General features: G+C 48.2%; 11 protein-coding genes and 1 non-coding gene across 12 annotated transcripts; 4 read left to right on the top strand and 8 right to left on the bottom strand.

Moving 5' to 3' along the window:
* Positions 1-971: 971 nt before the first annotated feature.
* On the top strand, positions 972-2930 carry F5B22DRAFT_636157 (uncharacterized protein; the record flags this gene model as incomplete). Its single annotated transcript, XM_047977248.1, has 2 exons — positions 972-2620; positions 2669-2930. 2 exons carry the CDS (start codon positions 972-974, stop codon positions 2928-2930), a joined length of 1911 nt encoding a protein of 636 aa, XP_047831040.1.
* Positions 2931-3433: 503 nt separating this feature from the next.
* On the top strand, positions 3434-6216 carry F5B22DRAFT_605582 (NAD(P)-binding protein). Its single transcript, XM_047974859.1, has 9 exons — positions 3434-3956; positions 4082-4111; positions 4246-4459; positions 4599-4714; positions 4942-5077; positions 5259-5286; positions 5344-5437; positions 5559-5701; positions 5815-6216. Exons 1-9 carry the CDS (start codon positions 3893-3895, stop codon positions 5905-5907), a joined length of 918 nt encoding a protein of 305 aa, XP_047831039.1. The 5' UTR covers positions 3434-3892; the 3' UTR covers positions 5908-6216.
* Positions 5726-7027, bottom strand: F5B22DRAFT_655232 (uncharacterized protein; the record flags this gene model as incomplete). The annotated part of the gene is made up of 1 exon (XM_047979870.1): positions 5726-7027. One exon carries the CDS (start codon positions 7025-7027, stop codon positions 6203-6205), a length of 825 nt encoding a protein of 274 aa, XP_047831038.1. The 3' UTR covers positions 5726-6202.
* A 590-nt stretch (positions 7028-7617) lies between these two features.
* On the top strand, positions 7618-8130 carry F5B22DRAFT_646277 (uncharacterized protein; the record flags this gene model as incomplete). Its single annotated transcript, XM_047978710.1, has 1 exon — positions 7618-8130. The coding sequence occupies one exon, from the start codon at positions 7618-7620 to the stop codon at positions 8128-8130; it is 513 nt and encodes a 170-aa protein (XP_047831037.1).
* Positions 8131-8477: 347 nt separating this feature from the next.
* F5B22DRAFT_t99 lies at positions 8478-8581 on the bottom strand. The gene has a single exon. It is a non-coding gene; the product is annotated as a tRNA-Ala (tRNA).
* A 45-nt stretch (positions 8582-8626) lies between these two features.
* Positions 8627-10510, bottom strand: F5B22DRAFT_605577 (uncharacterized protein). The gene has a single exon (XM_047974858.1). The coding sequence runs from the start codon at positions 9905-9907 to the stop codon at positions 9068-9070; it is 840 nt and encodes a 279-aa protein (XP_047831036.1). The 5' UTR covers positions 9908-10510; the 3' UTR covers positions 8627-9067.
* F5B22DRAFT_605576 (SURF6-domain-containing protein) lies at positions 10495-12993 on the bottom strand (the record flags this gene model as incomplete). The annotated part of the gene is made up of 3 exons (XM_047974857.1): positions 10495-12455; positions 12576-12659; positions 12771-12993. Coding segments are annotated over 3 exons (1774 nt in total), but the record flags the coding sequence as incomplete, so codon positions are not given.
* A 1172-nt stretch (positions 12994-14165) lies between these two features.
* On the top strand, positions 14166-15775 carry F5B22DRAFT_138040 (uncharacterized protein). Its single transcript, XM_047969020.1, has 3 exons — positions 14166-15064; positions 15148-15256; positions 15321-15775. Exons 1-3 carry the CDS (start codon positions 14291-14293, stop codon positions 15647-15649), a joined length of 1212 nt encoding a protein of 403 aa, XP_047831034.1. The 5' UTR covers positions 14166-14290; the 3' UTR covers positions 15650-15775.
* Positions 15776-17937: 2162 nt separating this feature from the next.
* F5B22DRAFT_605571 (S-adenosyl-L-methionine-dependent methyltransferase) lies at positions 17938-19845 on the bottom strand. Its single transcript, XM_047974856.1, has 5 exons — positions 19636-19845; positions 19385-19514; positions 19189-19312; positions 18620-19080; positions 17938-18528 (listed from the first exon to the last, which is right to left on the bottom strand). The coding sequence occupies exons 1-5, from the start codon at positions 19816-19818 to the stop codon at positions 18215-18217; spliced, it is 1212 nt and encodes a 403-aa protein (XP_047831033.1). The 5' UTR covers positions 19819-19845; the 3' UTR covers positions 17938-18214.
* Positions 19846-20366: 521 nt separating this feature from the next.
* Positions 20367-22641, bottom strand: F5B22DRAFT_138014 (uncharacterized protein). Its single transcript, XM_047969019.1, has 2 exons — positions 22469-22641; positions 20367-22396 (listed from the first exon to the last, which is right to left on the bottom strand). The coding sequence occupies exons 1-2, from the start codon at positions 22546-22548 to the stop codon at positions 20698-20700; spliced, it is 1779 nt and encodes a 592-aa protein (XP_047831032.1). The 5' UTR covers positions 22549-22641; the 3' UTR covers positions 20367-20697.
* A 1694-nt stretch (positions 22642-24335) lies between these two features.
* F5B22DRAFT_137992 (MFS general substrate transporter) lies at positions 24336-26166 on the bottom strand. Its single transcript, XM_047969018.1, has 2 exons — positions 25399-26166; positions 24336-25343 (listed from the first exon to the last, which is right to left on the bottom strand). Exons 1-2 carry the CDS (start codon positions 25989-25991, stop codon positions 24431-24433), a joined length of 1506 nt encoding a protein of 501 aa, XP_047831031.1. The 5' UTR covers positions 25992-26166; the 3' UTR covers positions 24336-24430.
* A 176-nt stretch (positions 26167-26342) lies between these two features.
* Positions 26343-26813, bottom strand: F5B22DRAFT_646269 (uncharacterized protein; the record flags this gene model as incomplete). Its single annotated transcript, XM_047978709.1, has 1 exon — positions 26343-26813. The coding sequence occupies one exon, from the start codon at positions 26811-26813 to the stop codon at positions 26343-26345; it is 471 nt and encodes a 156-aa protein (XP_047831030.1).
* Between the last annotated feature and the right edge of the window lie 337 nt (positions 26814-27150).

Genomic DNA, 27150 nt, shown 5'->3' with positions numbered 1-27150 from the left:
CATCTATCTGCGGCCCATTGGCGACCAGTCGATGACCGGTGGGCGAAGAGACCAATCAGAATTCGACATTGCTTTGGTGCCAGCGTTGAAACACACAAAGTACCTTAAGTACCTCAAGTACCTACCTGAAGTACCTGCCTACTGGTACCGTACCCAAGTAACTTCAAGTTAACCAACACCAAAAGTCCCACCCCAGCTCCCAGCTGCAGCTAGGCACTGCTTTCCCCGTGCTACTTGCTACCTACCTATTTGCTACTTGTTTCAGCACTTACTAAGTAGTAAGTACTTACTCTGCTGCTGCTCCCAGCCCGCGGCGGGCTAGCGTCTGCTTAAGTACATACCCAACTGGGTAAGTTCACTGGCATTATCAACCCTCTCTCTCCAATCTCCTATCTCCAATTCTCAATTCCCAATTCCTGATTCCCCTTCGGTGGTCAGGTACCACACCAGAGTGTCGCGTCCACTAGGAAGAAACACTCCAACAAGCTGCCCTTTACGCCCCCGAGCAGTTAGGTGCATCTAATTAATTGCATTACTAATCTATACCTCCCTAGCATTAGGTAACCTTGAAAAGTAACTCAATTGCTTTCTAAAACGCCAAGAGACCATAACGCGCTCAAGCCGCGCTTGCTGCGTCTCCAGCCACACGCCTGGATCTTGAAACGGAAGAATCTCACCAATCTCAGGACTGACATCTCATTCTTCAGAGGTTCGCGTGACCTTGACGTTGTATTAATCAGCCTCATTGACATTTCGTGTAAACGGCTTGAATCCCTGGTCAACTTGTGTGACCCATTCAGTCTGCTTCATGAGTATCAAAGGATCTCTAATATCCATTGTGTAATCACTAAGCGGGAATTCACGAGCCGTTCATTCATCAGCCAATCTATGCGAACTTCTGGCATAACTCTACTTACTTGGATCAACTCTTGATCAATTCAATCTTCCTATAAGTCTCCTTCTCTGCTGAAATGGCCACAGCATCCGGCAACCGTACACGATTCAGCTCTTCACCCGAATTGTCGGATCCGCCCTCCATGCTTTCTGCACCAACATCCCCCGGCTTTACAAAATCCAAGCCAAATGGAGGAGAACTTGATGAGATCATAGTCGACCCATCCACCATCAGATATGATGGGTCGGGTCAGCCTCTCCTTACCAAGGACGGCCTTCCCAGGCGGAAGCCAGGGCCTAAACCCGGTTCACGGATCAAACGGAATAGTGCCAATGCCGAGGAAGGTTCTGAGAAACCAAAACGCACTCGGAAACCCAAGGACCCAAATGCGCCTCCTACGCAGCGGCGCCGTAAGACGGCGGGCGCTGCTGAGGGCGAGAACGTTGACGCTCCTCCACGAGCCGCAAGTTCACCAGCTGGTCCCGCCTCAGCCGGCGCTGCATCTCGTCAGCCTAAAATTACGGAGATGGCCACCACAATGGGACGCTTGGAACCGATACCGCAGAGAGAGCCAAAGCGAGAGTCAATGCCGGGCTCCATGTCGAGCATTCTAAACGCCGACCCGGAACCGAAACCATATCAGCAGCAGCAACAGCCACAGCCGCCACCGCCAAGGCCTACTGTAACCCCCCGAACCAGCGGCACTGCATATGATCCTATTCGTTCTTCTAATTATGACCCTGTGAGAGAGACGATGGTCTCTCATAGTTATCAAAGCGCACTGGGATCGCCACACGGGCCAAATAACACAAATATCCTAAATCGTGCGAGTGCATCGCCTTCAATTGCTAGTCTGGTTGACCCCCCCATGCCAAATATTATTTCACCTGTACCATCCCATACTTCTTTCGCCACCAATCAGCAGCAAAATCATTCACAACCTCAAACACAATCCCGCCCACAGCAAGATTCTGCTTCTGTGCCCGCCTCGCCCAATCCTTTCAGGAGGGATTTTGCACCTCCCCCCGCTCCCAAACCGCCTGCAGTGGAGTCAAAGAAGCCCGCGACCCCTTTATCAGCCTTAGCCGCTTCCAAGATAGAAATTCGTCCCACGTCTATAACCACTATCGGAGCTGCCGGCGCCAAACGAGCCGCCTCTAAGAACTACAGTGCAACATCATCTTCACCTCGCATTCACCCCGCCAAAGAGTCAATAGACCCAGTTCCGGGACGGTCCATTCTCGATTTTGGTAGGGCTGAGCCCGGTTCGGAGCTTGTTGTACCCTCTATCGTTTTGAATATCCCCCTGAATGGCGAAACCAACAAATACGTCAACTTCATGCGAATGGCCGAGGAAGTGTACGGCTGGGAAGCTCTGCACCCACGCCAGGCAGAGCACAAGGCTCGTAAAGCGCGTATCGCTGCTGCTTCCGCAGCGTTAGCACAAAACGACTCCAGCCGAGAAGGTGATGAGATGTCGGTGGATGAGTCGGATAATGAGGACTCTAATGTCGAGATGGGCGGTACAAGTGGCCCCGACAAGGCTACTGATGGCAAGCCAGCCAAGAAGAAGAGGCATTTCAAGGAAGACGAATACGATAGAGATGACGACTTCGTTGACGACTCAGAGCTACTATGGGAAGAGCAGGCAGCAGCGAGTAGGGATGGGTTTTTCGTCTACTCGGGTCCCTTAGTCCGCGAGATTGAAAAACCTGAACCAGGACGGTATGTGGAATTACTTGACAAGGGTAGAGCGAAGCTAACAAAGTATAGGGGTGATGGCCTTCCTAAACGCGGTCGAGGCTCCCGTGGTGGACGTGGTGGAAGCAGGGGCGCTGCTACCGGCACTGGACGAGGTCGTGGTGGTGGTCCCGGCTCACGAGGTGGCATAACACGCAAGCCTCGCATGACGAAAGCCGATAGAGCACAGATGGATCGGGAAAAGGCTGAACGCGAGGCCAACTTACTAAAGTCGTCTGGCACGCCATCGTATAATGTACTGCAGCCTAGCAGTCCGAAATTCGCTGGGTTATAGTAGGGACTCTTTAAGGTGAAGCATCGAACTGTGTAAACAACACACGAGGTCCTAAGGGATCCGACGCATTCTGGGGTGATCTAGGATCTAAACCCCAGGCCACTAGAAGTTGCTGGCATTTGCATTCTTTTTAGATCCTTTGCTGCTGCGATAATACCACGGTTCACGGTCTGTCTGGTCTGGTCTGATCTTGTCTTGTCTTGTCTGTAAGCGGGGTAGAAACGGGGAGGCATTGAAGGGGCGTGTATTCGTTAGTTGTTCGGAAACCCTTTTTTTATTTTTATTTTTATTTTCACCAAAAGAAAACTCGCAAAGCGCTGTGTATGGCTACGCTCAATACAGATTCAAGATATGAATTCTTAATCAGCTATTCCTAGAACTTTTCGACCTCGGCTCCCTGACCTGACCGAGGAGGAATAGTCATCATCGTGATGTAGGCTTACTTTTTTTCCCCCATGGTGCTTTAGCTTTCTCTCTTGCGTGCTAGAATCGGGAATTACGGTATCTTGATTGGTGCAATCTGGTTCCACTTTCGCGACGAGCTTGGCAGACAAGTTCGCTCGCTCGCTCGCACGCGCACACACACAAAGTGGTCGAGGCGCCCCCCGGTGTAAGTGAGCTCTGTCTGCTTCCGGAGCGGGAAGATCGCTTCCCTACCTTACCTTACCTTACCTCTCCTTTCCCTCCTTCTCTTATTCTATTCCTGATCATGTAAGCGGGGTTGTTATCGCTAAATCCGAATGGAATATTGTGATTGGTTCGAGGCAGGTTACTAGTAATACATACATACAGGTCCTAAGCTCTCGTATTTATAAGAAGTTGCTTTCTCTCTCTTCCTACCCCTTTCCCCCTTTTTCTTCGTCTTTTTGGCGTAAAGTGTCTTTACGCACTCACTATTTCTACTCGCTGGACTCTTCGTGTACATCTCGTTGTCGTCCTTGGTAGTTTTGCTTCTTTTCGCAATGGATGCTCCTCACCCCCTATCTGCTGCTGCTCTCTTCGGCCTGAAGGATTGGGTCGCTGTCGGTTCGTGTTTTTTTTTGAAAACCCTCCCTTCTTTGGCTATCACTTTCCCTGTGATACCTCTCCCACTTTTACGCTTATTTTCGTCGCTTTGGGTGTAAGCTGATTATTCGATATCTTGATCATAGTAACCGGAGGAGGCACGGGCGTGGGCTTAAGTACGTCACCTCCCCTGAATTCACTTACTTTCTTTCACCTCTGCTGCCTCCGTCCGTCGCTCCCCTACGCGTCCTATTAATCAAGGCTGATGCTGGTTTGGAAATATGTCTAACGAGGTATGCCTTTTCGGCAGTGATTGCGCAGACGCTCGCTGCTAATGGCGCAAAGGTGTACATCACCGGTCGCCGGGCCGATGTCCTCGAGACGAGCGCGCGACTCCATGGCGCGAAGGATCAGCTGGGCGAACACGCCGGGGAGATATTACCGCTTGTTATGGACGTCACGGATAAGGAGAGCATAAAGAGCGCAGCCGCAAAGATCGGAGAGAAAGAGGGGTACCTTAATGTGTGAGTGTCTTTGCGCCCCTGTCTGCTTTTACTTCCGCCGCTTGATGTTGGCTTGCATGATCCTATCTGTTCGAGTTGGCTTTTTATACTTGGGAAGAGCGTCGCGGTGTGCTGATATGCTGACTTGATTCTTGGATAGTCTTGTCAACAATGCTGGCGTTTGGAAGAGCAGGCCTGCTGCAAAGCCTACTGATGGACCGGAGGCATTTGGTGCGGCGATGTTTGCTGAGGAGATTGAGGATAATTGGCAGCAGAGTACGTCCACGGCTTGGGTTCACTTATTGGTTTACGTTTCCTTCCGCTTCGTTATACTACACTCCCTCGCAGCCCTGGTCATGAGGTTTGTCGAGTTAGAGGCTGTTCAAAGTCTACTCGTTTGCGCACTATCGCGTTAATTCCGTGGTTATCGCATCAGGGACTACGAATGAACTCTTTGAAGTCACGCGGTGTCAGCTTCAGGGTATTTGACTAACATTCTTCAGGTTTCCTCACGAACGCCACATCCCCCTATTTCGTGACCGCGGCCTTCTTGCCACTGTTAGCAAAGGCGATCAGCAGCCCCGCAAAGCAAGTCGGTACCGTGATCAACAATGCTTCCATCAGCGGGCTTCTGCGCATGTGAGTATTCTTTTCAGACTCCTGGGCATATGTCGATTCAGCGGAAACCTGGGACTATACGCGGGGCGTATAACGTGGGTCGAGTAGTATACCTATATTCCGAAGGAGCCATCAGGCGGATATATGAAACCCGGTTGCAAAAATACAGAATACTGGGGCCGCTTGGCTAATTATGAAGTAGGACGCAGAACTCCCAGTACTCGTATAATGTATATCCTCACTCCCATTTCTTTGCTTTTCATGGCAAATTCTAACGGGCGCTATAGGCCAGCAAGGCTGCTGCAATCCACGTCACGCGTCAAATGGCGTATGATCTCAGCCATGAGAACATCAATGTCCGAGTGAACGGACTTGCGCTCGGTATGTATGCTCCTATTTTCCTACTACCACTCGTTCATTAGTAGCTATTCTGGTTTCATAGCTGTAGTCTTGCTCTCTAGGTACAACAAGACTGGTTAACGTATTCTGCTCTACTGAACAGGATATTTCCCGTCCGAGATGACCACTGGCGCTTCCAACGACGATAACCAAAGCAACTACGATGTAGAGCAGTTCCGCGCCTTTTTGCAGTCGATGGGAGTGAAGACGGTCAAGAGGATGGGGTCACCGCGTGAAATTGCCAGTGTAAGTTCTGCTTTAATTGTTTCGCAGACTCCAAATCCTTCTGAGCAGTCGCAAGCTATAGGGACACCTGGAAAGTGGAGTGAGGTGTAGCTATAAGTACTAACTTGAAATAGGTCATCCTCACTCTTGTTACCAATGACTTCCTCTGGGGCACGGTCACCATTCTCGACGGCGGGTTCACGTTGAACTTGCCGGGCAACATGTGAGAAATTATATAATTCCGTAGACGATTTTGAACGCTATATGCGTCATGAATTATTCTTGAAAAAGCTTTTGTGTGAGCATGAAAGCTCACCGATTACGGCACGCCGCCCACCAGCGTGAATAAAGCCATATGCTTGTGAACAGATACTACTATACGTAGAATGAAGTAGTGGAGAATCGAGAAGAGAATAAAGCGAAGAATGGAAATCTACTCAGATGTACCTTTGATATATATAGATATAGCTGAAGGTATAAAAGGGGAAAAGTAAGAAGAGGGGAAATATATACTAGGAGAAGTTAACCGAAGCGTGAACTGCGGAAGGTAATGAAATCTCTGACTCGCCTCAGTGCCCGCTGAGGCGAAAGGTGGCTGAGCTTTTCAGCAAGTTTCCGAGACTCGAGTATTCGTTCTCCTGGGAAATTTTCCAACACCGTCCTGGTTGGTTCTTCCATAGTAGATATTCCATCCTTACGGAAGCGTAGTTTCTCCCTAAGCCGTTTAGCTTTGGACGATATACGGGGGCGGATCTTTGCGAAGGGGTTCTTCCTCCTCTGGACCTCAGGATCAGAGTCTGTGGTGCAGGAGCTGCCAGAGTTCTTCGGTAGATTGGACGAAGCCTCATTGCATATATAAATGTGCTCAATAAGGTTGGCCTGGTAGGGTGGGAGCTTAATACCATCATATGGTGGAAGAGTGTCACCAGAATAGTCTGTAAAAACACTCTCAGCGTCAATGTCTTCGTCGTCTGGGTCTTCTAAGGGATTGTGCCTTTCGAAAGCCTCTATTTGCTCGTCTATACTTCTAGGAGATATAGCATAGTCTAGGGGAAGAATTAATGCGTCCATAGCTGCTAATTCCTCGTTTGTATACAGTTGTGTCGTGGGAGGGGGCTTATAGTTCGCTGTGCCTTCGATGGGCGTGCCTACGTTCACGCCCTCTTGCCCCATGTATTCTATAAATTGTTCTAATGAACCCCACATATCAGAAAATATGAGTTCTTCTATGTCTGTTTGTGTTAGACGGTAGTGAAAGTTATCCCATGCGTGGGTTTTCAGTTGCTCATATGCGAGGTGAATCTCAACCTCATGGGGGAGCATGGGAGTTGCTGTTATTGTAGTCATCTTGATATAAATGTTTGGAGTGTAAAACTTTACTAGTTCGTTGGTTGCTATGCAATTTCTGCGTATCGGCTATGTTACTTCTGAAATGTATCTATAAAACATCGACTAGAACTATTCAGCTCTTAAAGGGGAATTCCACAGGTTATAACTGAAACGTCATGACAAAGAACCCTTCGAGTCTTGCTCCATAACAATGCCATTGTTTTCTGTTATATACACTATACTTTCGGCTTCAATGTGTTCGCCATTGTGGATATAGGAAGCAAGGCAATTTTTGGTAGGAGGCGGAGGTGCACATAACAACTACCGGTGGCTTGAAATTCGACTCCTAGGTTCAATACTAATCAAAGGCTTTGATACAAGTTTGTATCATTACTGCATAGATGAAACAGTACGGATGCTTTGTCCATACCACGGCTGTTGTATATATCAAATGCTTATTTAAACAGCCGGATTTCCAAGGAAGACATTTTTCAACCATTGACCACCACAACTTTTATTGACCAACACATATAGCCCAACTTACACATCCAGTTTTTTACATTATCGCGCAGCGCAAATATTGAAGACATATTCCAGCACACGAGACAATGCCGTCATTCTCATCTAGAAGAGGACCATTTCCCTCAAAGTACCTACCCTTTGCTCTAGAATCTGAACTCCGCCAGGGCGTCTGCGACGCTGTGAAAGATTTCAGGCCTCCAGCAGGAAATACAGCTCCGCAAATCATCATCGGAAACCCCGAAAGTGGTTGTCACGGAACTTACTTTCGTAGCCGCCATGGAACACAGTTTATCTTTAACCACTGCAAAATGAAGCACGTTACACAATGTAACTGTCGCATGAAAGAAGCAGTAGGAGAGGCCACGCTTCGACTTCCCGATGACCTCGACGAGTACCGGATCCGGCTGATTCAAGGCCAGGACGTACCGTACCCGCTAGAGCCAAGATTGGCAGCGATGGTCGTGATGAAAATCTTCCTTGGAATGAAAGTCCCGGCGCCACTAAGAATGAGTTTTCTTGAAGATGCAGAGAGACAGATCGCTGATGCGGAGCCGCCTAGAGAGGAGAAGGAGAAAGAAAAGGCGAGTCTAGAAGAGTAGTAGTAAGATACCTTCTTCTTTGTTCATAGAACTAATAAACATGAAACATTCACCACAAGTAATGATTATTACCTCACTATATAAATAGCTCGTTAACCCTCACGTAGAAATGAAAACTAGTTGAATCACGGATAGTTATGAAAGATCATCTTATACCTTCTTTACCCCTACCTAGTACACTTAAAAAAGCTAACATTACCTGCTCAGTGAGATTAAGACAAAGTCCTACTAGAAATTGTTCCCGTGCTGCCTATTCAAACAGCAGAAGTGACAAATCAAACCAGAAAGGGACGAGATGTCAGATACGTTATGAAAAAAAAAAGCAAAAAGTGTAAAAGATAGAACTTTGGACACACAGGGAATTGAACCCCGGACCCTTCGCAGATTACACCTAGACAGTCAGAACTGTAGAGAATGCAAAGCGAATATCATACCACTAGACCATGTGCCCCAGTCGATGCAAGTTTTGTCTTTATTATTACTTATATAATAGTCATTTTTGTCGTGCGAAGTATCAACCAATAGTAGCACCTTCATGAGTATAGACTCGTCATGAGCAATTGTATGTATGCATTTGATCATCTTGAACCGCAGTTGTTCTGATTTCTATATACAACCGTACCTAGGTAATAACAAGATATACAACCTATAAGTACCTGAGTATTTTGAGCTGGAAAAATTAGGGCGCCGGCACAACCGAATGCACCACCTCTTTCAAAGCAATATTGATGCTGATATGGGACAATGAATGCAACGCAGACTCAGAAGCAAGACCGGGCAGTGTTAAGATCATATGCACATCAGACACGGCTGTCAAGCATTTGTTCTGTATCAAGTAAATTGGTGCTATTCAAGTAGAAGCAGTGACAAAACTTCATACCGTACACAATCCACTCAATTCCACCCAGTCTCATGGCTTTTCCTCGCCATCAAAACTCTATTGAACGACCTTGCGCTGAGCGAGATTATATTTATCCCCAGCCCTCAAGAAGTAGAAGAGCTGATCGCTCGGCGGCAGATTCTTCTCGGCGCTGCCCTCGCGCGCCCAGAAGCCGCCGTCGTAGATCGCGCAGTACGTCGCCCCGATGACGTGCGCGTCGTCCCCGTCGACCACGAGCGCCGTGTTCTCGTCGCATCCGAAGCCGAGCAGCTCGGGCCGCACCTTCAGGATCTCGAACATGTCGAAGATGCGGCCCCGCACCAGCACGTGTTGGTCGATGGCGACGTTCCGCAGATACCCGAAGCCGACGGTGTGGTCGCCCACGAGGATCTGGTTCGTCTTGGTGTCGCCGCGCGCCAGGAAGCTGCCCTGGATGCTCGCGCCCGCCGAGCTGCCGCCGATGACGCCGCCGCGGTCGAGCACGGCTTGAAAGGCGGCTTCGGCCTTGGTGCCTGCGTAGGCGTCTACCAGGCGCCACTGTCTGCCTCCGCCGAACCAGACGGCCGATGCGTTGCGCAGGGGCGCGACGAAGGCGTCTGTGTCGGCGACTTTCGGGTCATATGTGTGCAGAACGGTCACGCTCGATGCGCCTAGACGGCGGAATGTCGCGGCGCCAGCGGCGTTCTGGTCGTACGTGGGCTGTTCGTCTGCGGTAGGGATCACGATGATCGGGCCGCCTTTTGCGCGGTTGATGACCTCTTGGTAGATCGAGTCGGAAAGCGAACCACCTCCAACTACCACGAGGGATCCATTGACTGGGCCGACGACGGGGTCTTTCGCGCTTGCTACCATAGATTGGGTTGCGAGGACGAGGAGTGTTGCCGTTGGGAACCGCATGGTGAGGTGCTTAGCGATTGACTACTACTACACGCTATGTTTGTGTGTGACGTGCAATGTGTACGCAGTCTGATGGGAAGCTCAACTCATTCACAAACAATTCATGATCAAAGCTTGGTTATATATATTCCCCTCTCGTCTCTCAACAATTGCAAATCAGCAGCGGTAAGTCCCAACCGATCCGGATATATAGTCCATTGTGCCAAATAGCATCATCAGCATAGCGGGTGTGATAGGGCGGTGATGGCACGCCCCGATTTCCCGGCAAGGCAGGTGGTGTTGCTGGAGGAAGAACTGCTCTGTCCGTGCATCTCGGCGAGGGCTTTTGTTGGGTCGAGATAGGCGGTCCGGATCTGCACTGCTCCCATGGGTATCTTAAAAGCGATTGTATGCTTGTTCGTGATTTTTGCGTGATGCATGGAGTTCTTGGCAGGGACGAAGTAGGTAGGTGGGATATCGTCCACATCTATAAGATACGACACAGAAAGAAACTGCAACAGCTTGACCTAACCTAGCCATGCTGTCTCTATGTTGGGGAAAGGGTAGTTTGGCGTCCGCCTTGTGGTGCCTGGTTGATACAAATTCGGTTTTTTTTTTTTTTTTGTTCACGTTTTGCAGGATCAGGAGTGATTAACTTATGATTTAGCATATGGCGTGTGTGTGCTCTACCTAATATGAGCATATGGTTGATGTCGTCAATTGTAGATTGCAGAAACCACGTTGAGAGAGAGGAGCAAATCAAACTCATCCTTAAGTTCCATGTACTGCTAAATGAATGCTGGATGGGAATCCTCAGTGAAATCTGGCCATGGTTGTTTGTCCCATATAATTGTGGCAAACGGTAAACATTTTCCTTGGTATGGGAGACGAGATATGGCAATGATGGGTTGTGACGATTGAAGATAATGGTGGTGTCAAGCAATAGACCTTCAAGTCAAGAGGAACACAATTGTAAAGGCCTGGATTCACCGTCTCCTAGCCTAAAAGAGGGAGGGTATCATATATACACAGGGCCAGTTTCATCACGATCCGAAATATAGTTCCCATGCTAGAAACAGATTCATTAGGTTGACAGCAACTATCACCGTTTCTTGCCCATGAAAGAGCCTTCAAATCCAGCTCGGCCTTTAGTCTTCTTCGCGCCCTTCTTCTTGCCAGCCTTGCCGAGCAGTTTCTCGTCTCGACGCTGTTTGATATTTTCTTCCCTCTTGTTCTGTCGGTCCTTGATACTCTTTGCGACGCCCTCCTTCCTCGCCGCCCACTCCTTGGTGCTTTTCTTCTTAGCGCTTTCCTTTCGCTTAACAGCCTTTTTCAACATCTTCTCGTCATCCTTGATTTTTTCTCCTTCTGCTCGTCGTCTGGCAGTAAGCCAGGCCTCCTTTTCTTCAACATCTTTTCGCTTTTCTTCATCCATTGCTTCTAACCGTTTTTTCTGATTCTCAAATTTCAAAAGTGCTGTCTTAGGGTCTGATGGCCCCTTTTTAGCATTTCTGTTGAGAACATGAGTGAGGTCGTGGGACAACTGTGAGCCATCTCCAAATCCAACACGACCAAATGCAAAGTTGTGCTGCTCATCAAGTTCGATATTCGGACTGAGAATACCTCCCGGGGACTCGCGCGCCGACGCCAGTGCTTCCTCGCGCTTCCGTTCTTCTTCTAGCTTAGCCTGCCGCCTTAGTTCCTTTTTATGGGCTTTGCGTTCTGCTTGTTTTTGACGTCGAGATTCTAATAGTTCCTCACGTGTCCGGATTGGTTTGCTGTCAGCTTTCCGAGCCTCCCGGAGGGCTTGGATTCTGGCAGCTAGGCGAGCGCGCAGTGCAGCGCTGTCTGCAGGTATCTTAATATGCTTCGGCTTCTCGGTTGCTGGATCGGTGGAAGAAACAGATGTTGTGACGCTAGGGGCCTGCCCCGTAGAATCGGCCGGTGTTCCATTCATATCGAACACGGGGGATTGTGGGGTATCAGTTGGAGATGCCATGGACTCGGAGTCGTGGGCTATATCAGCATCCGAAGAGGGATCTACCGCATGGCCGTCTGCTTCGGCCAGGTCTCCTCCGTTTAGAGCGGGGTTCTCATGTGCAGAGTTGGACTGTAATGCATCGTCGTCCGGTACCGTCTTCGACTTGTCTTCTCGCTTGCCTAGTTTGATCTTATTGACACCCTTGACAGTTCTCCGGTTGAACTCAGCCTCCTCTTCTCGTAAGCGTTGTCGTTCTGCCTTCCGTTCTTTCCGCGCCGCTTTCTTTTCTTCTTTCCGCCGCTCCTTCTTGTCCACTTCGGCTTCTTCGGCCTCCTGCTTTTGTTTCTTTTTTGATTCCTTGGCAGTCTTCTGTTTCATGCCTTGGCGGGGTTTCTCTGTCTCGATGCCTTCAACTTCTGACCACTCGTCGTCATCGCCGTCTTGCATCTGTTCGTGCTTCCGCTTCTTTCTGGCTTGCTCGTCCATGACCTCCTTAGCACTTCGATTTAATGCGCTGTCGGGATCGAGCTTGTTTCGTCTCGCCTCGGCAGCTTGTGCTTTGGTCTGTTTTTTTCGTTGCCACTGATCCTGTAGAGGAGCAGAAGAGTGAGTGACTGAGTTCTCGTAGCGACTAGTAGATGAATGCGTTCCTTAAATAGCAGGAATAAGGCAGCGCGGCCGAAGTGTACACAGAAGGGGGATACATACACTTGTATCTTCACCATAGTACATCTTGGCGGGGATGAGGGACAGCAAGCCATCGAAGGCCTTCTGTGAATTGAGGAGACGCTCCTGGAGTCAGATATGTTAGTTAGTGATCCAATCTCCAATCTCGTAGCCAATTTCCACATAGCTCTAGTGGAAACCTAGATGCCAGCAACGTGGGGAGTTTGGGACGCGAACCTTGAGCGACGAGTCTGCCATGGTGGACAAAATCGATCCAGTCAACTCGGGAGCTTGATATGCTATTTCGTCGAGAGTGTGATTAACGTAGGCAACACACCAGGTGCGTCTTCCCAGCAGCACAGGATGCCGCGCCGTTGAAGCAATATGGACGTATGAAAGGACGAGGGTAATTATGTATGATAGGATATGGATGTTATGAAAGTCAACAGGCCCGCTCATGATGATTTTTCGTGTGGAGTAGATTGCTTCCAGTGAAATCTTGGCATGAATATCGGGGGTCTCTTACTGGCCCGTGCATAGCGAGTGGGGTACCCTCGGGTACCTATTCAAATCGGACTGCGGAACCCTTGATTGCCTATCTTGGTTAGGCACACAGCTTTTATCCACATACCTAGGTACTTGAATACCACAGCATCTGCCTACCTAAGGTATCTTTCACGCAATCATCATCATTGTGGTATTTTTATCCAGGCAGAGGCCGATTCTTATTAATTACGCTGTCTTAAGAGTCAAGAGTTATGATGTATGGAACTAAAATGAGAAATACTATTTTTTTAATTTCAGATGCTGTACTAGACCTTTGCAACTGAGATACGGACCCTCCCGGCTGTATCCAAGGAGGCAGGGTCTTTAATATGATCACGCAATATCAAACGATTCAATGACCCAACCTCATTCTTCCCGTTCAATGGTCAATGCCATCAGCGTTTATCTGGATGACAATCCTAATATACACAATTACGCCATTTGTATAGTCTTGCCCATCAGCAGGCAAGGCGCTGAAAACAGGATCATAGCTGCTACGTTTTTGTATAACAATGTCCTCCACCGACTTGTTATGATAAGCTAGCTAGCTATCCTTTGTCGAGCTATATTCACCAGAGCTATAGAACCTTCGAATGAGCTGGATCATCGGCAAAAAGAACGTGGTCGGCCCCTAGGATTATTTCTTAAAGGTTTTATTAAAATGGTGTGTCATATAATTAGCAGTTAGAATGCGACCGAGCACGCTGAGTACTAACTCGACATAATAGGCCCTTGCAAAATTCGCGACAAGATCTTCTGGGGAAGTAGTTCGCTACATTTCAAATGAGCGTTCAATATATCATGAAAGGCGCAGAAGTACGTGACAGATACTGCGCTGTAAAGCTCCTTGATTCTCATAAGCTCACTGGCTTTCGTAGTGTCGATTCAAACAACCCTGGCAAAACTGGGAAGCCACTCGCCGATAGCAATCCGAGCGGCAGCATGGCTGGCGTTAAGTGACCAATACGAGTTTTAGATCGGATTCCAATGCATAACCGTCGCCAGAAATTCCCGTGCCCTCGGATCGTATTACCAGAATGGCTGACCATCACCGCCACCAGGTGTATAACCCTTATCACATAAGCGCACCTATAGGTGTGGTGCAGAGGCGCCCCTTTCCCATCCCAAGATACCACTCTTGACATAAACCCAATCTTTCGCATTTGTACGGGAATGTTGGAATGATACTAGCTTGACATTTCGCGCTCACCATGGAGGCATCTCTCTCACTTCAAGCAGAATCTCTCATTGCAAGGCTTGCTATGAGATGCTCCAAGAATGACGATTTCGGTTCCATGTCATCCTCGATATACGATACTGCATGGTTAGCAATGATAAAGAAACCTGACGGCCAAGAATGGTTGTTTCCGGAATGCTTTGACTTTATTCTGAAGTGTCAACAACCACTAGGCGACTGGGATTCGTATTCAACATCCATGGATGGCATACTGAACACCGCTGCAAGTTTGTTGGCTCTCAGGAAACATTTAGAAGAGTCTCCTGGGAATGTCGACTGGGTGGCAAGGAGTATAAAGGCCGAGCGAATTCTGGGCAGGATGCTTGATTCCTTGGATGTCAACAATGCTGATCAGGCGACGTTTGGTATACTGATTATCAAGCATGTAGAACTGTTACGCGATCACGGTATTATCCTGAAGTCTCGTAAACTTGAAGACCTCCGGAAGTTTCGCGAAATGAAGCTGGCCATGCTGTCTCCGACTTCAGTTTACGACACTCCTTCTACGTTATACTACTCTCTCGAAGCCCTGATAGGACATATAGACTACGATAAAATATCTCGTTGGCGAGAGCCTAATGGGTCAATGATGGGTTCCCCATCATCAACAGCTGCATATCTCATGTATGCATCATCGTGGGACAGTTCAGCCGAAACATACCTCAGAAATGTATTGAAGTTCGGGTATGGAAACGGTGACGGAGGAGTACCTTCTGCCTTTCCTTCATCTCTTTTTGAGACTGCTTGGGTTAGTTGACTTTATTGATCTATGATCTTATGCATTCAAAACAGCCAGGCAACGATAACTAACGATTCGGACGTCTTACATAGACAGTTTCTACTCTTTTAGGAGCTGGATTCCATATTGCGGAAGATGAAGCTAGAACCGTTGGGACATTCCTGCAACAAGCTCTGGAGCTAAAAGGCGTCGTCGGGTTTGGTAAGTGGCGCTCATCATTATCCGCTACGACTAGACTAGACGAAACGAATACTGACAGAAAAAGCCCCTGGATCATACCCTGACGCTGACGACGCTGCGAAGACTCTGATAACGCTCCGTAGTCTTGGATACTCGCCAAGTGCTGACGGTCTTCTCGCTTTCGAGACGCAAAGCCATTTCACAACTTACCCCAAAGAGCGGTACCCGAGCTTCAGTACGAACTGCCATGTACTTAGCGCACTTCTTAAGAGCAGTGATCCGGTTCGCTATGTCTCTCAAATTCATAAAGCGACTGTCTATTTGACCTCGCGCGCACTCGCGAGTCGCTGGGGAGATAAATGGGTAAGGGGACTGCTACACATGTCACAATCTCAGCAGATATACTTACATTGAAACTTAGAATCGTTCGAAGTACTACGCTATGATGTTGCTAGCACAGTCTTACGAGTCACTATATCGGCACCTGGACTTGGCTAAGGAAGTATTCAAGATTCTGCCGGACTTGGAAGACCAAATCCCTATAGTGACTCTTGACTGCTCGCGGACCTTTTGCTCGGACAAGAGAGTACTGGTGCATGGGACGATATATGCGAGGTCACATCATACGCAATCCTGAATATTAGAGCTTTGCTCCGTCTGCCATGGATGCAGCAACTTGACGTCAGGCCGATCATGGCAGCGGTATCTCGAGGGAAGGCATTCCTTAACTCGCAAAGAAGCAATTGGTCACATGGCCACCGTATATGGACTGCAAAGGTCAGCTATACGTACGATATATTATCTGAAGCTTACTGCCTTTCTGCGGCATATGTTTCTGTCGATCTATCTTCGTTAGATAGCAGTTCCCCTGCAGAATACTCTTACTGTTTGCCGGAACACCTGCTTCATGCATGGACACAGCGACTATCCTGTTTAATTCACTAGGACAGTGATTTGGCTAGAGATACTGATTTTATTTTAACTCACGGAGGAGCACTCTAATCGTTGTAGGGCAATGGCCCTGTGCAAATATTCTATCATTGGGCTAGCGGCATATTCATTGACTAGATATCCCCTAGCTTATACTACACCCTCTTGGGTTTGTTCATGTTTCGATTCCACTCTTCGCACGATGCTAGGTGCTCCCGAATCACTCGCCTCGCAGTGGGCTACGCTGTTTCAGATAGGCGCGTACACTGTGCAATATAATATAACAACATGAAAGTAGATAGTTACCGTTTTCATCGAACAAGGATTGAATAATATTGGATAGGAACATAGTAGGTCTTCTGCCCCTGAATTGTTGATCTGATGATCGGCTGCACGGGCCGCGGTAGGTATTTATAAGCTTTCTTCACGATCTTCATTCTTAAGTCACGGGTATCCCTTTCATAGTTGCTAATAGTTCTTGACTACCTCTTAAGGAATTTGGGCTTCGTAACACATCGCGAGCGAATCAGGCTTTCCCTGTTTTGTATCCTTTACGTAGTGGATATAGATCATTAGTTACCGAGCACGTTCTTTGTTCTCAGAACTATTAACATTGAGTATAGTGAATAAAGACAAGTACAAGGGCTTTACAGGGTCTGATAGTACATAGTGGCGTGGTAACTACGCGTTGTTACCCTTGCTAAAAAAATCGTATTATTGTGTCTTCAATATCCTGCAAGCTAGGCTCCTTGAGAAACAGTTACATTGTGGCATTACTTTCTGTGCCTCCTTGACGTTCTAATTGGTACGCGGTGTGACTAATCACGATATTCATCTCAATGATCTTTGACCAGATTGAAACGGGTATTTTGTTTAGGAACAAGGCTACATGAACAAAGACCATTGTTGATATAGCTGCTTTTATAAATACACAGATATAATCTAACCCGTACGAATTGAAGAACCTTAGTACCAGCTCAACAAGCGGAAAATCGCCTTCTCTAAAACGACAGATACCTTTCCATAGTCACGAAATCTTTAACGACAAAACGCTTATCATGGTGTGCACCTGGAGTGGTGGGCATTGTACAGCTCGTAATGGCAATAAATGCAAGAAACATTTTGAACGGGAGCGTACCTGGGCTCTGGAGAACCACACGGCAGAAGAGGTATTACTGTCGCTAGTTAGCAGAAAGGTCGAGCCAAAAAGGCCGGAAGAGAAAAGAAAGCGTCATGCCGAAAATAGTCGAAAACGAAGAGAAAGGTTCATGGCTTCAGGGCTGTGCTCCCGGTGTGGAAAAGCCCCTCCAACGCGTAATAACTTGAAATGTTCGGATTGTCGGAGCGAGTGCGCACAATACCATAAAGTGTGGAGAGTTCGCCGCAATGAAAAGTTGAAAGAGGCCGCTAAAATGGTGCTAGAGAAACAGCCTGATCTTCTAGCAGATGTTGCTTCGAGTAAAAAGCAGCATCGAAATGACAAGTCGAAGGAAAAGGCTCGGAAGTAACTCTCCTCTCGTACCTAAGCCTCTCATAGTAGTTCCTCTATTGTTGCAGTTCCCGCAGATATTTTATAATCATTTAGTTTTCGTCGCAGTTTAATTCCTAACATTTATATATTTAAATAAAGTTTTTACTCTAAATTGATCGGCAGTACAATAATAAGGTCACGTACTCAGGTGGAAACTGTTGATATATCCAATTACATGGCAAATAAGCTTTATGATGTTGACTTGGAAAGACCATAATATATTAGGCATTATTTAAACCATACAGCGAGCTCATCTTGATGAAAATACGCTGACTCTGTGATAATTGCATGAATAAAATATGATGCCACGGTCATACGATAAATAAGTACATATAACAGCTACTATGCTCAGCACGTAACAATCGTATTCTGAACGCTTTCTATTTAAAGCTCTTATCAAAAGCGTCATTGCTGAGTGAGATCATAAGACAGGTCCTGCCTCGGCCCGCGCAGAGCCATGTTCACACAGTAATACAACTCTCATGCTTACACCACCCCGGTAATCACCAAAAGCATTTCTACTTCGGTATCAACGAAATCAAGTGATCGGATAACTCATCGGTGTATTTCCACAGGGTCTCGATCCTTAACCCAGCGGCCTCGAAAAGCGCGAGCCATTCGCCGTGGGACCGCTCCTTGGCGGCGAGGACGGCGCCCATGATGAAGTCTTGCTGCGTAGCTCGCCAGGGCGCGCCCTGTTCCGGCATGATCATCTCATCGATCAGAATGCGGGATTCGGCCGTCATAGCCGACTTTAGGTTTCGTAGGATTTCGATGCATTTCTCATCGGGCCAGTCGTGCAGCACGTTGCGCAGGTAATACACTCTAGCACCTGCACTAGATTAGATAATTTGTTGATCAAATAGAGCTTGCGCTTATAGCATAAAGGGTGAAAAGGGGGGAGAGGGAGGGGGTTCACGTACCTTGAAGCGGCTGCGGGTTGAAAAAGTCATGTTCAAACATTTCGATCCCTTCAAAGCCGGGGAGCGGGTTGGCTTTTACTTTCTCGATAGTCTTCGGAAGATCCTGCAGCACAACACGCCCGACGAGGTCCGGACATCTTTGCCTCACCGCGATGCATTGATGGCCCATTGAACCACCGACGTCGACGAAAATAGGGGTGGAGTCCGCCGCCCCCTTTGCAAATTCCTCTTTGAAGTCTACGACATCTAAAAACGTAGGTAAACCATCTCGCTGCCCTGCCATCCAACCCATGAAGCTTTTCAAGACATCCGGACGATCATTGATCCATTTGAAAATGGGGTCTGTGGTATCGTGCCCGAGATACCAAGGGATATCCGTCGGATCCGCCATCTTCGTACTGTACTTGTTTTCACGCAAGTATTGAGGCATAGCGTTAATCGCAGGTGCTATTGTCGAATGACTGAAGGTACAATATTAGGATTTATCACAATCAGGCCCCTCATTGGCGTAAAGAAACAGAGAAATAAGTGACGGAAAAGGAAACGTAAGAGATCTCGCAATCACGCACATGAAAGGCAGAGCAGACCGTCCTCCAAGAGACACTAGTGCCCGCGTAATATTATTCGCGGCAAACTCATCGTCGTCAAGTTGCGATACCATGCCGAACGACTGATAGTACCGCAAAAGACGCTCTGCCGAATGTCTCAATGTCAGAAATATTGAGACTAGGTTTCAAAAGGCGCGGCATTCGCAATATGTCTTACTCAGCAGAGAAGGGTCAACGCTCGTTTTCTCTCCGAGCTCGGCGTGAGTAGCTACGGCACCTTTGAGATCAGATAAGACATCGAAGAGGCCCGTCTCAACGCCGATCAATGCGAGAGGAAGCTGAAATGACTAGAACGAGCATATAGGAGTTAATAGTGAACGACACGAGAACGTGTTCACAGATTAAGTCGGGCTCTAACGAAAAATGGACACCTGGGATAACTAGGAAATTCATCTTGGTAACACATACCGCGTGAGCTATCCGGTGGGCAGTATCTCCCGGTGCCTCCGTGGCAAAGGAGAGCTTGCGAGCGGCCTCGCTCAGCCGGCGACGGGTAGAGTGATCAAGCGTCTCGGGGTCAAAGGCAGGGTCGTCGAGGAGACTCTCAAGTCCTTCCGCCAAGCCTAGCGCGTCCACCGTGTCGAATTGCATTTTCACTTAGATAGCCTTATATAAAAGAGAGACATCAACAAATATACGAGCAAGAAAACCAGGTGAATCTAGTCGAAGAGATATCTACGATACGATAAATACAGGCACGGCCGTAATGCAACGACGGGGCACAGCCTTTCTTACATAGAGAGATAGATAAGATACATCCAAGAATGCGAAACCGATGACGGGTGTATACATATGATCGAATATCCATGTTGTATCTACTCTTTTGAGTTATTTATCTCGTTGTTTCGAAGAAACAACATACCAGCTTGGGAAGGAAAGTGCCTAGCCAACTAACCCGTTCGCGCCCCCTGAAGATCACTTGGCTTATTAGTGAGGGCGAGCCCTTTACAGTAATCAGGTATGCTGACACGATCTGCCTGAGCAAGGGTTCGCAATACCTAAGCCCTCGCCAAGATCCATATGGCCTGAGGAGTACTATCTGAAGATCAATATATTATGAGATAATCGGCCAGCACCGCCGAACTGGCAGTGCAATGACGTTCTTTATCATTGGTGTCAAGTCTGGGCACAAGCTGCTAGTGTTCCTGATCACGTGAGACTCTAACACCAAAGTCCATTGGTGCGAACTGGATAAAAGAGCGAAGAAGGCAAGAAAGGAAAGAAAGAAGGTAAGCTGCAAGGGTTGTTGCTGACGTGGTATTAATAGAGGGTATATTCTAAAGGCAAAATTGCTGCAGCCTACAGTTCTACTATGAGTGCGCCGGAGAGTATATTGTAAAACTTAACACAATGCCTCGCAAACTCCAACGCTGAAATCAACTAGGAACATAAAGAAAATATTAAAGTGTCAGCAAAATAGAAGTGACTTAAGGTATTAGGTTTGGTTGGGTCTGAGTTCCTCATCTTCCATCAAGCAGCTACGGTCACAGTAGCGGTAGCCAAGTCTGTCGTTGTAGTTGTTACGATCTCTTTCTCGGTAACGGTAACGGTGACCGTGGCAGGCCCAGTCGCGCTGCTGGTTTTTACGGGATCAACTTGCTTCATGCTCGTCAAGACCGACCTATCATTACCATGATTATCGTGGCTAGGCACGGGTGTCACTGGGATGATATCTACACCAGTAGGGGTGCCGTCTGTGTCTGGCGTTGTAGATGATGAGGGTGGCAGGGTTTCAGACGGACTGGTACTGGTATCAGTTGATGTCGTAGCCGTCGAAGATGGCGAGGATGTAGGAGTGTATGTTGGGATAATAGTGCTGGTAGCAGTTTCTGAGCTTTGCGGGACCGTCAGAGTGATGAATGACGTAGCGGTGGAAGTAGTAGTTGACGTCGGCTCTGTCGAGACTGATGGCGTTGATGACCCCGTCTCAGAAGAAAGAGTAGTTGAGAGGGTAGAAGAACTAGGAAGCTCGCTTGTTTCCGTCACAGTTGGTGTAATGGTAATCGTGATGACAGAATCAGTGGCCGAAGTGCTAGGTACTGGTGTGGTGCTTGCAGAGCTTGAGGGTGTAGCAGATGGATCTTGAGATAGGCTCTTGTCAAAGCACCCAACTTGAACACCAACAGTTGTATTCATTGGCACGGCGGAGCATGCAAGACCAGGGTCACATTGCAGTATGTTAAAGCTTCCAGCACTTGAGCACTGGCCAATATTACCCTTGATACAGGCGACTTGTCCACCCATACAAGCAGACTGCTCTGTTAAAGTCGAAAAAAGCTTGTTGTAGAATTCAGCATCGGCAACATTCTTAGCATATTCTTCAGACGATATAGTGGTGCTTGACGGGGGCGTAGAAGTAATAACGGTAGGAACCGCAGAGTTGGGTGTCCCGGTAGGCTTGGGAGAGCTAGATACGTAAGATGACATCAAGGTTGAAGTCATTCCAGCTAGGTTGTCCCCCTGTGAGCTAGTCGGCAACAGTGTGCTGGGAACACTTGGCAAAGAAGTCGCGGGACCCGAACTACTGTAATGAATGACTGTCGAGCTGGTGCCAGATGTCCCTGACCTAGCTGGGCTGGAAGAGGGCAAAACAGATGAAGAGACTGGCTGGCTACTGCTGCTATGCACGGTGGCTACTGGCAAACTGCCCGGTGTGGTAACGGTAGGGTTGATAGAAGTTGTCTTAGATTCCGATGATGAATCCAGTGATGATTCAGTTGTTGTTGCGCTGTCCTGTGAACTTCCTGGCACCGATGTGACACCTGGCTTGACCGTCACGGTTGATGACGGGAAGATGCTTATTACAGGAATAGTGGCTGTATTGACTGGATCAGCACTAGTGCTCTCCCTTAATGTGAATGTTCGAGAGACAAATGAAGACGAGGTTGGCACTCCAGTGGAATCGAAATTCGAACTTGAGTCTAGTGTCTCAAAGGGAGACGTCTCAGTAGTAGAAGGCACTATTGTTGACGTGATAGAAAAAGCGGATGAAGTTGAAATGGAGGTAGAGGTGGAAGAAATGGCTGAAGACTCAGTTGAGGGGATTGGCAAAGATGAGTCTCCCAATGTCACGGGTGTGGATGACTGTGCTGGAGATGAGACGGTAGTCGTCGAGTTAGTAAATCTCCTGAGCACCCATGGCTGCTTGTGTATGCCATCGCGTCGTATCCTGTATCATGTTAGTCATCAATAGCCTCATAGACTCGACGAAACAAATGAGAATGTTTTAAGGAATACGTACCTATCACCGCGCCTCAGCGGGCCGGCCGCCGATATTCCCGACAGCCAAAGGAGATCTAATAAGAGAAGTGATACTCGCATTGTGTAAATAAGAATATAAGTTTTGGTGGAAGAAGTGAAGAGAAGAGAAAACGGTGAAGAGAAAATGGAAAAGCTATAAGCCGAGAGGGCAAACGTCACGGCTCGCGAGAATCGGCACGACAGCAGTTCATATCCTTCCAGAGGGGAATAAAGAGGGACGAGACACAGAAAGATGTTGATGGTCAATCAAAAGAAGACAATAGCGCCAATGTTCTGGAGCCTAGTAGACAATGAGTGTGTAATAGGCGCAGATTAGAGACGCGACAAAGGAGAAGAAAGACGACGAGATTCACGAGATTAACCACCAGGGTCGAGGCGAAAAGCGAAAAGCGAGAAACGAAGAATGAAGGGAAGTTCACGATTACACGAGGGAAGATCTCTGCAGATCAATGAAACCACGAACCCACGAAACAGCAGAGCAGAGCACCGGCGTCTTGTACGAGGACAAGAGAAAGGCCGTGATTCATGGGCTCCACCGGCCATGTCCATGATTGCGTCGGAAGTTAAGATTGCGGGCGGTCGAGAGGACCTCGTCGCTCGACTAGACGGTGCGAGCAGTCCTTGACTGGCCAATCCGACCAATCGCAGACGGCCATGCTGAAGGGCCTGGCGAGAGACTCGACGCTGGCCGACCAGAGAATACGACGGTAGATGGGTGATGCCACGGCGGTGGACATGTAAGCGCCAGATCGCGTCGGATCGAGGTCTCTTGGGCTGCTCGCCGGGCTGCCCTTTGGTGTTTCTCATGAACCCTGAGCAGGCGCGCGGCAAGAGGCTCATTGGCGGGTTCCGTTTGCAAGGGGACCGCCATGGGAGACCGGGAAGCGCTGAGAGCCAATCGCCTGTGACCCCGCGGTGCCATTGGTAGTGGTTAGGTAGTGGGTACATCCCTGCCCGTCCCTACCCGTCCCTACCCGTCCCTGCTGGGAGTGCCTAATTGACGTCCCCTAGCACCGCCCTAGCCAGACCTGAAGCCTTAGCCTAGGTAGCAGTGACCTACCGTTACATGGTACTTACCTTGCGAATGGCACCTACAATCAGCCCAGCTGGCTTTCACCTCATTTCAAATACATACTTTAAGTAGGTATATACTGTATATCTTCATGCGACCGTCGACGATGAACGGCGAGGATCAGACCAGTTAAGGAATTCAGCCTCTTATACCGGATCATATCACCAATGTTACCCTTGTCGTCTGCGGTCAGGCATGTCATCTCTTCTTCTAGGGTGCATGCTACTGTAACCTACCTACCTACATCCAGTAGTGCCTGACGCTCGTTTGATTGCTCGATTGCTTCCTTATGAATCCGATAGTCTCTATCCAACCACGACGCACTGTATGTTCAGATCGGTGGTCTGCCAAGTCATGCTGTGAATTTGTGCCTCATGCATGGTAACTCAGGTTCCCATCTGTGCAACATCAACGTGGACTGATGTAAGCGAGCATGTAGCGGGTGATATGATCGCAGTTACAGGCTACAGCTACCATGCCCTGTCTCCCATGGTCGTAATCTTGATACAAGGCCCCAATGTCAAACAAATGACCGGTGGGATTAACAATCACATCTACTGAGAACGATCGACCAGCAGGCCCATCGCTGTTCTTCCTGTGACCCTGGAGGTGACGCCCTATGCACCTAGGAAGTAGGTATGTCGTGAGTTGCACTAGTTCGGGCCAAGCTTCGCGACGCATCTTGACAATGACCAGTAGACTGGCATCTCAGTAGAATTTTCTGCTAGAGATTAAAGCCTCATTGTGGCCTCTTCAATATGGGCTAAAATTCTGGGGGGCGACTTTCCGGTCAAATGAAGGATTCAATACTTCCGCCTATGATATGAGATTGGCTTTGCGAATACTGTCTGTCGCTTGATACACCACCCGTTAACCACCTCCTGTCGTAAGAGGCTTCGACTTAACGAAACATAAGACAAGTAAAGCAAGCCCCCCGAGACTTCCCAGAAAGAAAAAAGGAAGTCCCATCCAGACTCCGCCCAATCGCATACCACAAGAAAACGCCCAGGCGAGGAACGGGCCAGCTGGCAAAGATCCGATGCCTTCAACAATGCTAGCGATTGTAAAGACCTGCGAGGTCTGGCTCGGCTCGACAAGATTCGAAATAAGCGAGCGCCCCAAGGGGCCAAGGCCGGTACTCAAACTCAAGATTACTATACCGGAGATTAGGGACGCCTTTTCGGGCCCTCCAAGTAAGAAATACCCGATGCCAGCAAACACAGCAGAGGCTTGCGCGAGGACGAGATCTCTACGGAAGTTCGAGAGCCTGACAAAGGACGACGAACTGATATACTTGGATAATACTGGCAGGAGTACTCCAACCACTATAATAGTCAGTCCTCCGCGGAGGGCGAGCATGTAACCGGCCTCTTCTATCGACTTTTCAAATCGCTTGCTATAATATTGGAGGAAAAGGGGCCCCATTCCCAGCTGAAGTGGCGCAGTGAGGATGAAGACGAGAAGCAGCAATAGCACCGATCGCTTCCTAAGTACCGAGACCAAATTTGAGTCGGAGAAGATACCTCTGAGCTGTGACATTATAGCAATTCGCCATCCTTGGTCCCTCGCTACGCGCGAATCCTCATGATTCCCACGTAGATCCTTCGATCTACGTGCAGTTTCTGGTATAAGGAGGATGATGCTACCTGCGAGTGTAGTGGCCAAAAGACTGAACGACATTGGCACCCATGGCGACGAAGTCTCTATCATGAAAGATGCCAGCGGGGGCCCAATGAACACAGCAAGATTAGCAGCTAGCGACGAGAAGAAATAGATTATCGCCCTATATAAGTCAGTAACAGGACCTTTCAAAGGAACGACAAAGGGGTTATCCTGACCTATCCTCCGGCGCGTTAGCGTCCGATATAATCGCATACAGAACGACCAGCGCCATCGTAAGCCCCCCTCCGATCAATTCGAGAGTCGGTCCCACGAGGATCAGCTCAAACGGAAGCGTGCGCCAAAAGCGAAGGACAAGAAGCGACCATGAAACATTCGCGAACTGTCCGGTCGCGGCAAGGAGGTAGACGGGTTTCCTGGCGCGATCGGCTAAGACACCATAGGGTATCATTGCGATGAGGCCGACGATGGTACCAAGCGACATAGACAACCCAAAGATCCAAGCCATCGATGATTGGATTTCCTTGGCTTTGCACAGCTCCTCGTCAATGGGATCACTATCGAATCGACCATAGTGTCGACGGCAGATGATATCTTCCGCGAGTCGCGCTGCTGGAACCACGATGATCATGCCCGAAAGCACCCACAAGAATACCGCGACGCATGCTACCGTTGAGATTGCGCGACTTGTCGTCGCAATTTGCCAAGGCTTAGCAGTATCTCTGGACTGGTCGTCCGCGTTGAGGTCTCCGCCCAGAAAAGGCGCGTCCGGCCGTGACTCATCAATTGATAGCCGATCGTCTTCATCCATTACGTTTTTGCCATACAGAGTCTTATTCTTGATGAAAGATGCATGGTCAAACGGAATAATGAATGCTTTGTTCAAGTTCTTTGAAGCTTGGGTGAGAATCTAAGCGCTTTAGCGTAAAGCGTGGCGCTGTACTACGCTACGTATAAATCGTATTAGAGATGATGTGCCAAGACAACTACGATCAGCTTCTTTTCTTACACAGCCTCAAGTGTCACCATATACGGCGAAATTTACGTTTAATATGATTTGGTAATATGTATGCATTGAATTATGAATAATTGACAAATGAAATCACAAATGGAATTTATCCTTAGCGATCGTTAATAAGGAAGTGCTACAGATTCTACTGCTTTACACAGGATCTTCACTTGAAGAGCCTTGTTCTGCAGATACTTTCTCGGAGGCTAAAGCAGAGCTGGGCTCAACATTGTTATCAGTGTAGGCCCCTGCATTTTTGCCTTGGTCAGTCGACGTCCTGACATCGGTTGGAGGGGTTGATAGGTCAATCTCCTCGAACTCGCCCTTTGGATCCGGCATCGCATTGAGGATTGGTTTCGGTGGCATTTGTAGCTCTTCCATGACAGGGGACGAGCTACTATCTCCTATACTATGATGAGAAAGGCCTCGTTCAGCTAGTTCAATGTCACTCTTAGAGTCAGAGTCGTTCTTCTGAGCCCTTTTCTTATAGCACCAGTACAAACCAGCAGCAGAGAGAACAAGAAAACTCAGAATGGCGAAGAAAAAGCCAGCAGCGGCAACTGCTCTGGCTGTATTATCAGCGCCGGGGTCTTGGGGTTGTTCAAGAGCGTGACATGCATCCATGGGGGGTATTTGTAGGTATATCGGTAATTTGCAAAGTGTTTCGTAAAGCTAGTTAGATCTTAAGGTGATTGGAGTAAATGACAAACAAATCTCGTTGATGAAGTGCCTGCTGCGCGTTTAAATATACCTAATGCTAAACCTTGAGCTTCACCAAGCTCTCTTTGTGTTCGGTTAACTATTGAAATCAATAGCATTGTTCTCATGAACTTTCAACCTTCATCATATACAGTGCCATTGTAAAACTACAGTGCCTTTGTAAGAGAAGTTTCACCGTCCAGGAATCCTAATTTGATGCTTTCGTGAACAATCGCTTGTCTCCTATATTGCTCTCATCAAC

Source organism: Xylaria bambusicola, assembly GCF_022495145.1.
Source record: "Xylaria bambusicola strain CBS 139988 unplaced genomic scaffold F5B22scaffold_19, whole genome shotgun sequence".
Classification (NCBI taxonomy): Eukaryota; Fungi; Ascomycota; class Sordariomycetes; order Xylariales; family Xylariaceae; genus Xylaria; species Xylaria bambusicola.
Note: the sequence above shows the minus strand (reverse complement) of the source record. Positions and strands in the feature narration are given on the sequence as shown.

What these genes read in the sequence shown, in the direction of transcription:
- F5B22DRAFT_605582 (XM_047974859.1), top strand. Translation starts at nt 3,893, where the DNA reads ATGGATGCTCCTCACCCCCTATCTGCTGCTGCTCTCTTCGGCCTGAAG. An exon ending in GAAGGATTGGGTCGCTGTCG is followed by an intron (nt 3,957 to 4,081) that starts GTTCGTGTTTTT and finishes TCTTGATCATAG; the next exon opens with TAACCGGAGGAGGCACGGGC. An exon ending in TGAGGATAATTGGCAGCAGA is followed by an intron (nt 4,715 to 4,941) that starts GTACGTCCACGG and finishes AACATTCTTCAG; the next exon opens with GTTTCCTCACGAACGCCACA.
- F5B22DRAFT_605577 (XM_047974858.1), bottom strand. Translation starts at nt 9,907, where the DNA reads ATGCGGTTCCCAACGGCAACACTCCTCGTCCTCGCAACCCAATCTATG.
- F5B22DRAFT_138040 (XM_047969020.1), top strand. Translation starts at nt 14,291, where the DNA reads ATGGAGGCATCTCTCTCACTTCAAGCAGAATCTCTCATTGCAAGGCTT. An exon ending in CTCTTTTTGAGACTGCTTGG is followed by an intron (nt 15,065 to 15,147) that starts GTTAGTTGACTT and finishes CGTCTTACATAG; the next exon opens with ACAGTTTCTACTCTTTTAGG. An exon ending in AAAAGGCGTCGTCGGGTTTG is followed by an intron (nt 15,257 to 15,320) that starts GTAAGTGGCGCT and finishes TGACAGAAAAAG; the next exon opens with CCCCTGGATCATACCCTGAC.
- F5B22DRAFT_605571 (XM_047974856.1), bottom strand. Translation starts at nt 19,818, where the DNA reads ATGCAATTCGACACGGTGGACGCGCTAGGCTTGGCGGAAGGACTTGAG. An exon ending in CCCACCGGATAGCTCACGCG is followed by an intron (nt 19,515 to 19,635) that starts GTATGTGTTACC and finishes TGCTCGTTCTAG; the next exon opens with TCATTTCAGCTTCCTCTCGC. An exon ending in CGTTGACCCTTCTCTGCTGA is followed by an intron (nt 19,313 to 19,384) that starts GTAAGACATATT and finishes GACATTCGGCAG; the next exon opens with AGCGTCTTTTGCGGTACTAT.
- F5B22DRAFT_138014 (XM_047969019.1), bottom strand. Translation starts at nt 22,548, where the DNA reads ATGCGAGTATCACTTCTCTTATTAGATCTCCTTTGGCTGTCGGGAATA. An exon ending in CCGCTGAGGCGCGGTGATAG is followed by an intron (nt 22,397 to 22,468) that starts GTACGTATTCCT and finishes AACATGATACAG; the next exon opens with GATACGACGCGATGGCATAC.
- F5B22DRAFT_137992 (XM_047969018.1), bottom strand. Translation starts at nt 25,991, where the DNA reads ATGGATGAAGACGATCGGCTATCAATTGATGAGTCACGGCCGGACGCG. An exon ending in GCTAACGCGCCGGAGGATAG is followed by an intron (nt 25,344 to 25,398) that starts GTCAGGATAACC and finishes TGACTTATATAG; the next exon opens with GGCGATAATCTATTTCTTCT.